Source organism: Rattus rattus, chromosome 2 (genome assembly GCF_011064425.1).
Source record: "Rattus rattus isolate New Zealand chromosome 2, Rrattus_CSIRO_v1, whole genome shotgun sequence".
Lineage (NCBI taxonomy): Eukaryota > Metazoa > Chordata > Mammalia > Rodentia > Muridae > Rattus > Rattus rattus.
In genome coordinates, this window is record NC_046155.1 from 187,063,093 (window position 1) to 187,075,310 (window position 12,218).

Here is a 12,218-nt window from a genome sequence, read left to right on the forward strand (position 1 = left end):
TGATAAAAATACTATTCCTGGGGATGGAAAGATGGCTCAGTGGTTAAGAGTTAAGTGCTGCTCTTGCAGAGGACCAGGTTCATTTCCCAGCACCCACATGGCAGCTCACCACCACTGTAACCTTGGTTCCAGGGACGCCAATACTCTCTTCTCCTTGGGCACCAGACACGCACATGGCACACATACATACTCTACAAGCAGGCAAAATATTCATGCATATAAAATCTAAAAAACATTTAAATACTATTTTGATTCTCATGTTTTGATGAAGTAATATTATTCAACAATATATTGTTTTTACAGGAAACTGCTTATTTAAAATAAGTATTTAAATAATATATTTAACATGTTCCTTTTTTTAAAACTGATTGCCAGGGACTGGAGAAGATGAGGACTATGTTGATGATTTTAATAGGTAAGAAACACCTTGAGGTGAATATGTAAGTCTTTAAAAACCTTCTGAATACAGATATGGCAAAATTACATTGGGTTTACTTTTGTTTAATTCTCTTTTTTATATTGATTGAAAGTACAGAAAGATAGTTAATCCAGAGTTACGTTTTGGGGTGATTTTTCATCTTACAGTACAATCAGATGAGTATGTATGCGGTGTTGGAGGGGTTGGAAAGAATACAGAAGTGGCCGAGCTGTTGGCCTGTCCCTCAAAACCAAGTCACTGGCTGATCCTGAGGCACATTTTTGTCTTTGGGGATGGGACTCATCTGTGTTTTACTCTAAGCAAACCTGCATTCTTCAATGTGACATTACTTAACATTTTGTTTGAGGTAGCTTTCTTCTATGAATTGCCTACTAATGGGAAAATAATATTTGTTATAAATATGATTAGAAAAGTCAAATTGCATGCCTGGGTATTTTGACAATTTTCTTTTGATTAGAGATTTCTATTTATTACAATAATTTATTGTACCGTGTTTCGGAGATAGGAATAGCAGGTGGTGAGTGGCGTTTGAGAAATGCAGGTTTCCCGTGTTATTTGTCACTGCCGCCCTTGTCAGTTTTCTTAGATGATATATATATATATATCTTTATATATATAAAGTTGATGTTTAATGTTGCTTTTGTATGTTACTTAGAGGATTCAATTTCTCTGGAAATTTTGGCCAATGATAGTTGTTCTTCAGAGTTCTCTGTCGTTTTCTCCCTCTTCTAATTAGTGCTAGCCATCGCTCAGAAAAAAGTGAGCTAAGTATTGGTGAAGAAATTGAAGAAGACCTTTCCATGGGAGTAGAGGACGTGAACACCAGTGACAAAGTAAGGTGCCAGAGTCTGTGTGTGTCTGTCCACTCGATGACTTGTGTGAGACCTAGTAAATATATATAACTAGTAAAAAATGGTTGAAAATCACAAAAAATTTGTGACACCTATTCCAATCTGAAGCAAACCTTTACGGGTCGGTGGACTCAGCTGTCTGTCACCTGGTACCTGTGTTCTGACAGGCCTCAGGGCTTGCTTCTGGTTAAGAGTGGCCATAAGGGATCAGGACTAGAGTCAGATGTTGCCTCTCTAAGGGTCACAGGTGCGGTTCTGTCTCCAGGGGGTGGAGGGGTGGGGTGGTCTTGTGATCATCTCAGGCTACCCAAGGCAGGATACCAAAAGGGAAACAGCCTTGGTGTGAGGTTAAAGACAGGAATCCATTGTTAGAGTGAGCACTGGAGTTTTTTACCCAACAGAGATGAGCTGCAGCATCTCTGTTCATAACTTGGGTGGGTCTCCCTTCTCATGTCATGGGATAACTAGAAAATGCCTGAGGCCTTCAAAGAAAGGTGGGTATAGGAAGAGTTCTGATTATCACACAAAGAGAAGGCCTTCAAGAAAGGTGGTATTTTTAAAGGAGTAAGCAAAATGCGGTGTAGGCTGTTTTTATTGTATTGGGTTTCTTTGTTGTCTGGTTTGGCTATTTTGAGATAGGGTCCTGATCTAAGTCCCTCTCTCCTTCAGCTCACTATGTATCAAAGGCAGCCTCAACCTTGAACCAGGTCTCTTGCCTCCACCTTTCAGATGCTAGTTGTCTTAGATAAAAATGAGTCTTACATCTCAATTTCTTTTTGTTGGTGTGGTTTATTTTTTTCCATTGTTCTTGATTGTTTTTTAGTTTCTTGTTTGTTCTGGAGGTGTTTTTGTCTTTTGGTTTTTTTAGATTCAGTCTCTGACTGTTCTGAACTCACAGAGATCCGCCTGCCTTTTGCTTCCAAGTGCTGATATTAAAGGTGTGTGCCACTGTGCCCAGCTTTACCAGTTTCTTTTAAAATGTTAGCACTTAATGATAGCAGGTGAGACCATGTGTAGTTACTGCCCCAGTATATAAGCAAACAGATAGTTATCATCCATAAGAGTCAAAAACAGTTTGACTATACTGCGCTTTATTATTTTTGTTTAGCATTTGTAATGGAGTTCATGTTAGAGGTCAGCTGCCAACTCATCCTCTTGGTAATATCACAGATTTCAAAACAGATCAGCAGGCCAGCTCAGCAATGCGCACTTAGGTAGCCAGCTTAGGCTTGGGTTTGATCCCCAGCAGCCGCTAGCGCTAACTACTGTGTTTCAGGTTTCACAACACTCAACACTTTGATCACCCTGATTTAACACAGGGCAGGAGGTCCTAGCCAAAGCAGTCCGGCAAGAGAGAGAATAAGCATCCAAATAGGGAAGGAAGAAATCAAATTGACATTGTTCACAGCAAGCTTGATCAGAATACATAAACTACAGAGAAGTCCACCTTAAAGCTATTGAACTGATTAACAGACTGAGCATAGTACAGTATCATGCAAAGTCAGCAGCATTGCTGTGCTCCAGTAGCACATGTGAAAGAAACAAAACCCAAGCCTATTTGCTCTGTCCTCCTTGCTTTAACTAAGAACTAAAACCCCAGCAGACTGACATCTGCCATAGATTATGACAAATCATTTTTACCTATAGTTCCCCCACTTGTCTCCGAGAGTCTAAAACTAACATTAATACAGTATTCAGTTGTTTTGCAAATAAAATGGATTACCCTATTGAGTTCATTTTTTAATAACGATGTGTTAAAAATAATACAGATCCAAAGGATTTTGGATTTTGTAGTATGTGGGTTTTTACTTTTTTTAAAGAACTATAAACTTTAATTAAGGTTATATACAATAATTATAATTTTCTTTGTGACAGTTGTATACTAAGACTGCTGTTTGATCAAGGGAGAGGAGGAGGGTGATTTATTTGAAGAGATTTTGTTTTTAATATTTCCTGTATCCAAACAATGACAAAGAAAGATTCAAAATGAGCAGAGTTAAGAGAGTGTCACAAAGTTTGCAGAGAAGACTTGTTCTCACCCAGTGTCCCTGTCCCTTATAAGCCATCTCTAGTCCAGGGCTGGCCTCTCTAAACAGGCTACAGAAGACAAATTACAGTTTTATAAATTGTATATTTAAATTCTAACAATATGCAGATTGATTCCGACTTTGCTTATACTGATTTCTCTTTCTTCTGGACAACGAAGCTCGATGACCTCACACAGGACCTGACAGTTTCCCAGCTCAGTGATGTTGCTGACTATCTGGAAGATGTTGCATAGACAGGAAAAGGAAGTATTCTGATCAACAGAGGACGAACGACTCATTGGCTCCATTTTCCTCAGTCACTTTTGCTGGAATGTCCGCTCCTGCTGGTGCCTTGCATTTCAAAAAGACTGCAGATATTTTTCAAAGTTAACTTTTCAGTTTGGTAAACAAATACTTCCTATATGAGCGCACGTCTAGGAGATTTAACGTTCTTACCTTGGTTTAGCTGCACATCTCCAAGGACGTCATCTACGGTCAGGCTCATTACAGCAAGGGAGCCCTGAGCATCAGTGTTAAAGAGCAGAGAGAGGCTCAGGACAGCCATGCTTTGTGCACTGTGTGACTGTGGCTGCTCCAGGGTTGTCTGAAGCCTTAGCATTAGCCATGGAGAGCTCACCCACTTAGTATCAGGCGGGTTAGCCCAGAGTTGGTGAACTGACCTGGTAAATCCATGATGCTAAAGAGTATCAGTACAAGTTAAATCGGGTTTATAAACTTTATTTTGTATCTCCTTCCATTTGGAAGGTTTGTTAGACCATTAAGGTTATATTAAAGTACTCTGTACTTAGTTTTGCTTGTTTTAAACTAGAAATTGTTAGTACTCTTAATTCATAGACTTGTCAATAACAGTTACCAGTTAAGGTCACATTCTTCCTGCTGTCTATTAAGCAGCTGTAGTCACAGATTACTTCATTACAGTCTTAATTTATTATTTCTAAAAATGCCTTGAAACATTCAATACCAAAATGCATCTGAAACCATTAAGCTGTGCTTTCATTTCAGATCTGTAAGTTCATTATATTTAAATCCAAATTGGAGTGAAACAGTAGTAATGGCCTAAGACCATGTATATTCAGTTTGACAAACTTTGTATACTGTACATAATTGCATTGTAGTCCTTTAAAAATAAGGCCAATAATAGAATTTTTGGCAGATTTAATTTAAATCTGTATGTAGTGCTGTAGGGATATAGGCCATTGGCATCAATAATGCTGAATTATTTACAATGTGCAAATAGAAACTCAGCCCAATACATGCACAGTCATACCACTTAAAATTGGGAATGTATGAAATTAGATGTATTTTATTTCAATTATGACTATTAAAAGCTACCTTTATTACTAAAAAGAGAAATTAGAAACCATTGATCCGTGTTGAGTGAGTGAGCAGGCGCTGTGGTTTGTGTCAGCGCCACTTTCCACTCCGTAGTTGCCTAAGCACAGTGACATTCTTCAGGCTGTGAGTGCAGAGGAAATGAAAACGTAGTAAAGGTTCAGGCTCTCTGACATAGAGTCTGGCTCACCTAAGTGAAACTGAGCTGTAATCAAGAGGAAGTAGGACAGAAACAGCAGGCGGCCTGGAAAGCCCTGGAGTGCTTGTTCTCAGTCTGCCCCAACATGGCGCTGCCTGCTCTTCGTGCTTTACTCTTAGGAACAGCACTGGATGAAGACGCTGTCTGCTGTTAGAAACTGCACTGCCCTGTGTCATCTCTTCAGTAATGGGATGCCCTAGGGCCACTGAGCCTCTGCAGGCTGGATCGAATGTGTGGTTTAATATTTGGTGGGCACTGCAGTTAGTGAACTGACCTGCAAGCATGGCAGGATGTGGCTTTTTACATTTGAGGAAGACTTTCCAACAGTCAAATGTGAAATTCGTCACTTTCTATTACCCAGTGACTGACCTTTTGGTAAGTCTTGAGAGGGTGGAAAGAAAAAGCCAAAGTGCAACTTTGTGGTCACCACTCCATGCAGGTATTGAATACTTGTAAAAAATGTGAAATTCAACAGGGAAAAAGTGGTTTCTACAGTATTCCTTGCTTAGTCATTGTTGGCCTGTTAAACCTTAGCGTGTGAAATGACAGGGTCTGCATGTAACAAATGTCTCTTTGAAAAGTGAATTAAAGTGTTGGCTGGCAGTGATGTGTATTTTACAGTGTTTTATTTTTAGATGCTCGACAGGACTTTGCTCTTGTAAAATGCTGTTCATTTAGATGAGCCACTGACTTGCCCCTCATGTATTACCGCAGCTCATGTCGTCTGAAGTCTGTTCACTGTCCTAGACCTGTGTGCTGCAAGACCCTGCAGCTTCTGCACCCTGCAGCTCCTCAAGTGGCTTGTACTCACCTTTCCTTGTCTGAAATGGCTTCCTCACAGTCACACAGCTGGTTTTCAGTGAAGATGGCACACTAGACTAGGCGCCCCTCTCACACCTATTTTATCCTTGTGTTTGATTTATCTCTGTTGTGGGAGACATGAACAGAATATCATTCACCTAGATAGGATGGATACCCAAGAAACCAAGTCTAGTTTGGTGAACTTGTCAGTTTAGTGGGGCTAATTACAGAGCCCACACCAACTCACATGGCCTCTTACATCCCAGCATCCCTAGGACATCCAGACCAACTTGGAACAGCTCTGCTGAGGAGTGTCCTTGGCAACTGCACTGCGTATCTGACCTTGGGAGGGAGTTAACGCTAGGCTCGTGGCTTCCTAAACCTCCTGAGTTTACAAGTTTCCGCAGCATACGTGCCTGCCTACCTTTGCAGGAGGGAGTGGTGGGTTGGTGGGACGTAGCCAACAGCACTCATTCTGAAATGCTCCATGTCCCCGTATGTTGTCTGAAAGCTCCAGAAGAACAGGAGCTGTGCTAAAATCTAGTTTCCCTGAGAGCATTTGGACCCTAGTACGAACTTTATAAATGGGTTCTGCACGTATTGCAGAATGCAGGGACTGTTTAGTGGCCAAGCAGCCCTTCTCAAGCTTAGGGCTGCGTTTGGGATAGTGTCCCTGCCAGATTGGAGTCTTCACACGGGGTTGTTAGATGCAGGTCTCATTCTAGAAGTTGACAGTTCCTCAACTGAAGGCCAGGCAGACATTTCTGGCACATGGAGATGCCCGCTCATAGCCCTGGTGCCCTTGTTGACATAAAGGAGCAGCTGCCCTGGAGGAGGTGTGCGCTCTCTGCCCTGAGCACTGGACTAGGAGCGTGGTCCCCATGGTCCCTGCCTGTGCATATTAACAGGCCATGCTGCTAGCCCCTGGTGTAGATAAAGCCTTAGTGGACTCCTGATGGAGTCCAGAGGATAAAGTCACACCTGTCAAGCTACTTAGATTTGATGTCTTTTACCTAAAACACATTGTTGTGAACGGAAAATGATTGATTTTTAAATTTTTTCTTTATTTTTATTTTTAGCATATGGATACTTGGCCTGCATATTTATCTGTGTACTAGATGTGTGTAGTGCCCATAGGAGCCAGAAGGTGGCATTGGATCCTCTGGGACTAGAATTAAAGATGTGCCATCATGTAGGTGCTGAGACTTGAACCCAGGTCTTCTGGAAGAGCTCTTAACTGCTGAGCCATCCTGCCAGCCCTGTGGGTTTGGCTCCCCATCCCCACCCCCTTTTACATGGGTTCCTGGTGTGTTATTTGGGAGGATTCAATCACTATTGCCAGTCTTAAGTGTTTGGAGTTGCAAGCCCATACCACTGTGCCTGGTTCTCAAGTGAGTTTGAATTTGAAATCATTGAGCTGTATATTCAGGGCTGGAAGGTTTGAACTAACAAGATATATCACAACCTTACTCATGAGCTTACAGATGAATTCAAGGATTCTATTTACAAAAAAAGGCCAAGATAAGAATAGTTGGGAAACTTGGCCAAAGGCCAAGTAACTAATAGGGTCAGCACTGAGGTGGTCACATAGAAAACTATGGCTGGGTGGAGAACAGAATATCCCTGGGTAGGATCCTACAAAGGAGGTAGTGGTTCCCAGGAAGATGGTTTGTGGGTGTAGCTTAGATCTGTAAGACCATTTTTAAGACCGTAAAAAGTCTTGCTACCAGAAGGACATGGGACTCCGGGCCAGTAGGTTGAGCAGTCTTATCATCAAAAGTTCTACTGTAATCCTGTAGGACAGATTCTACCTGCAGACAAAGGTTCCCAGACAGCTTCTAGAAGGTTGTGCTGTGCATGTCTGCCTGCCCTGCCTGCCTGCCTGCCTGCCTGCCTGCCTGCCTGCCTGCCTGCCTGCCTGCCTGCCTGCCTGCCTGCCTGCCTGCCTGCCTGCCTGCCTGCCTGCCTGCACAGCAACTGTGTGGCTTAAGATTTGTTTCCTGCAAGCCTGCCCCACTTCCTGAGAAACAAGAACCAGAAAGAGGAAGATCCTTGTAGCTGTCAGTCCATGCTGGCATGAGGGTGGGTGGACAAGGGCACCCAAGTTGATCTGAGTTTGTGGTGTCTCAGCTGGGAGCATAGCTGACTTCAAGCAGCATATCCATCTTCCTCGGTGTTCTTGTTTTAACCCCTGATCTTCCACCCCCACCCAGCCTCTGTTCTCACTACAACATGCAAGCGACTTGGGCCCTTTTTCTCCTGCTCACTCTGAGGTTTCTAAAACCAGATAGCTCTCTCGAGGTGAAGATCAAGTAATACCCCTTAGCTCTCTCCTCCCCTCCTGTGTGGTCTAAGGCTTTCATCTGACCTAGGTTCGGAGCTTTGACAGGAGAGTCTCCTGCCTCTCCATCCAGCTGTGCTGGCTCCTGGACTGTGTGTGGTGCTGAGGTACTGCGGCTTTCTGGGTTGGCTGCACTGCTGTATTCTACCCGTAGGACCCTCCCCTCCCCATCTTACGTACACTTTCGCATTGCCAGTCTTCCCCCACTTCAAGGCTCAGGTTAGAGCCAGTTCTCTGCCACTGAGCGTGCCAAATTCTAGTGGTCCCCAGGTGTGGTCTGTGAATCACAGAACAATGTCATCTTCAGATGGGAAGGCAGTCATCAGCCTCCATTGGAAGCTCTCTATGAACCCTGAAGACCTAACCCCGCCGCCCATTATGCCAGCTCCTGTCAGGCCTTGACCCTATTCTATACCCTGTGCCTGAAACTCAGCCTCTGGGCTAGCTCAGTCTGTGATGGAGTGACATGGTGCAGTGTGCCACGTGCCACACTGTGAAGAAACTTGGCTGAGAGATGATGTCAGGCTGTGCATGGAGACAATCAGGGAAGAAGCAAACATCTACCAGGAAAGAGGCTTTTGGAGTGTGTGGCCTATGATTGACAGTGCTCCTTAGATCCCATGTTAAAAACAGAAGGCTACTCTATGGGGAAAATGTCCCTAGGAAGGAGCGTGGGTCAGCAGGGATGCAGGAAGTGGAGCGACACAGACAGCATGAATATAAGCAGTAGAGAGAATCCCTGTGCATGGACCCCTGATGGAGCAGTGTTGAGCAGGTCGTTCAGTACCAGCGCTCCAAGTTGCCATCCGTCAGAAGCAGCTAAAACCTGAGATTCACAATGTCGATCAGGCTGGCCTCAGATTTATGGCCCACAAGTGAATGCTGGGATTACAGACTTTTGCCACCCTGCCTGGCTGACTGCTTACATCCATCTTGTCTGGTGGCAGTGTAGCCATTCTTGCCCTAGTGCCTGTTGGCATGGGGTATCATTTCCTTTCATCCTTTGAATTCAAAGGATGTCAGAGACAGTTGTGTCTTTGGATTTTATGCTGTCTCCTGTAGATGCCCTGTGCTTGGGTTGGTTTGCTTGTCGTTACTCTTTAAGTATTTTTGGCTGGAATGTTTATAGTTGAATTTATGTGTGCAACATTAGATTTTTAATAAGGCTCAGATCTGTGTCTTTGTTATCCCATATTGTTTCCATGTGGCAAATATTTTCATACTTTCCAATGTAATTTCCTAAATATTTTAATCTTTTAAAATTTATTTTCGTTTATCTCTCTCAGTGACTGGTCCAGGTCCTACAGCCTACACGTCAGTTTATCACAGTTCTCCTCTAATAGGATGCAGGCCCAGTCTTCGATGCCTCTGCGCTTTGCCTTCATGGTGTCCCTAGCAGACCTGCCCCATGTATAACTGCCCCATAGCCCAACATCTGCTGGGACTCCTGCTTTCTACAACTATTTTTTTTTAAGTGCCCAAGATTACAAAGTGAACCAGGGGTGCTCCTAGCAACAGACTGAGGAAGGAAGATCAGAGTAAGTTCAGAGAGTATTTCAACTTGCCTCAGCGGGATCTGAGCTCCCAGACTGCACCCCTGGACAGTGAAACCTTTCTAATCTTGCTGGCCATCCCTGTTTCTGGGAGGACATTTTTCCCTGACTCAGTGCCAGGCTCCCGTCTTTCCAAAACACGCCTCCCATGACATACACTGTGGTTTCTCACAAGTGGGCCAGAGTCAGTTAACCGTAAAGTAGTTAGGGAAGAAGACTTTCATAGCTGTCTGTGAGCGTTTAAGGAACCATGGGCCCTGCTCCATGACAGGATGCAGATTCTGAGGATGGTGTGGTGTGTTCTACACAGCACTGCAGCAGCAGGAGGGAGTGGGCTGCTCGAGATGGTCTCTACCTCCACCTCTCAGTGCATTAGCTCCCTGATGGCTAGTGACTTCTAAAATGGGGCTCTCTGAAAGCTTGAGGAGTGTTGTCTCCTGTGTTCTCCTTGTCTGTCTGTGGAGGAGAGTGTTACATACTGAAGATGAATAACAGCAAAAGAATACTCAAACGGCCTCACTGACCCTCACGTTACCTTACAATGCTGCTTTCTGCACTACCTTTGTATGTGCATGCACGCTCGTGTGTGAGTGCCAGCGTGTGCATGCCAGGGCAGGAGTGTGGAGGTCAGAGGGCATCCTCAAATGCTCATCTTCACCTTCTACCTGCTTGGCACAGTCTCTCCTTCACTGTTGTGTGTACTGGGGTAGGTGACCCCACCCTTGAGTTTCTGGGTAGTCTGTCTCCAGCTCATAGAAACACTGGGATTGCAGATGGGCACAACTGTGCCCAGCTCTGCATGGGCTCCAGGGATCTGAACTCAGCCCCTCACACTGGCATGACAAGCACTTTAATCCACGGAGCCATCTCTCCAGCAACACATCCCTGAAAGTCAATACATTCCTTAGAAAGTAATACAGACATGCTAAACTTTAAACTGTTTATGTTAAACAGAGAGAGGAAGGGAGAGAGAGAGAGAGAGAGAGAGAGAGAGAGAGAGAGAGAGAGAGAGAGAAAGAGAGACTGACTTGTGGAAGTCAGAACTCTCCCCTCCTCCTACTGCAGGTTCTGCGGATCAAAATCATGTCAAGTTTGTACAGCAAGTACTGTATCCACTGAGCCATCCCTCCAGCCCCTCTTTTTTAAAAAAAAAAAAAGAAATGTTTTCCTACAATGTATCCTGATCAGTTTCCTGCCCTCGTCTCCACCCATATCTACCACCAAACCATTCAACTCCACACCTTCTTCTCTTTAGGAAACAAACAGGCAAAAGATAATAATTAAATAAAGCATTTGAAACAGATTCACACAAACCCATGAAAAACACAATAGACAAGGGTATGAAACCATAGCATGTAAGTAAACTGTCAGTAAGGTTATAAAAAAAAAAAGTTCAAAGCAATAAGAAACAAAAAACTCTCTATGGAGCCTGCCCTTAAATGTGGTTTATATACCTAGTGGGTCTCCATTAGAGCAAACTAACTTTTTCTTTGCAAGCAGTGCTCAGTTGGAGACAGTTGCTTAGGGGCGGGTCTCATGTCCACTTCCCCGTCTCAGCACTGGGACTCTGCCTAGCTTGGACCCTGCAAGCCCTGTGCCTGCTGCCTTGGTCTCTGTGGGTTTATATGTGTCAGTTCTGCTGCGTCTGAAGATTTTCCTTGGTGTCTTCCATCCCCTCTGGCCCTTACAATCTTTCGGCAATCTCTTCTGAGAGGTCCCCGCGTCCTGAAGGGAGGAGTTGGTAAAGACATACTATTTAGGACTGAGTGCTCCAAGGTCCCTCATTCTGCATATTGCCCAGTTATGGATGTCACTGTAGCTTCCATCTGCTACAGGAGAAAGCTTCTCTGGTGATGGCTGAATGGAACACGATCTATAGGCATAGCAGGATGTCATTAAGAGCCATGTCATTGCAAGCTCCTTTAGTAGTAGAACAATAGTATTTGGGTTTCCCCTACGTCTATGGCCTATCTAGTTTCAGTTTCTGGACACTCAAGCACCAGGCATGAGTTCCATTTCTGAGAATGGGCCTTAAATCCAATTAGAAAGTGGGTGGTTACTCCCACAATGTTTGTGACCTTATTGAACTGCACATCTTGCAAGCAGGTCACCACGGTAGCTCAAAGAGTTTTGTGATAGTTTGTATATGCTTGGTCCGGGGAGTGGCACTATTAGGAGTTGTGGCCTTGTTGAAGTAGGTTGTCACTGTGTCCATGGGCTTCAGATCCTCACCCTAGCTGCCTGGAAGTCAGTCTTCCACTAGCAGCCTTCAGATAAAGATGTAGAACTCTCAGCTCCTTCTGCATCATGCTTGCCTAGATGCTGCCCTGCTCCCACCTTGACATTGACAGACTAAACAGCCCAATTAAATGTTGTCCTGTATAAGACTTGCCTTTGTCATGGTGTTTGCTCACAGAAGTTGGTACCAGGAGTGGGGTATTTCTGAGATAGACCTGACCATGCTTTTGTTTGGAAGATCTGGAATGCAGTGGAATGCTTTAAATGGGGCTTAATGGGATATCCTGGTGTGAATATGGAAGACTTTTACTGAGAGTGATTTGAATTGTGCAGACCTGGCCCAAGAGGTTTCAGTGAAGAATTTCAATATGTGGCCTAGAGACTGCTTTTGTGGTATTTTGGTGAAGAATATGGCT

General features: G+C 44.0%; 1 protein-coding gene across 2 annotated transcripts in view; it reads left to right on the forward strand.

Annotated features, from left to right (window-relative positions):
* The window catches only part of Cep43 (centrosomal protein 43), a 29,768-nt gene extending 24,292 nt beyond the window's left edge, over positions 1-5,476 (forward strand). For both annotated transcript variants that reach the window (XM_032894684.1, XM_032894685.1), the window contains 3 exons: positions 376-415; positions 1,176-1,272; positions 3,497-5,476. In XM_032894684.1, coding sequence (XP_032750575.1) covers positions 376-415; positions 1,176-1,272; positions 3,497-3,571 — 212 coding nt within the window. In that variant the 3' untranslated portion in view covers positions 3,572-5,476. The remainder of the gene's footprint in view (positions 1-375; positions 416-1,175; positions 1,273-3,496) is intronic.
* The last annotated feature ends 6,742 nt before the right edge of the window (positions 5,477-12,218 follow it).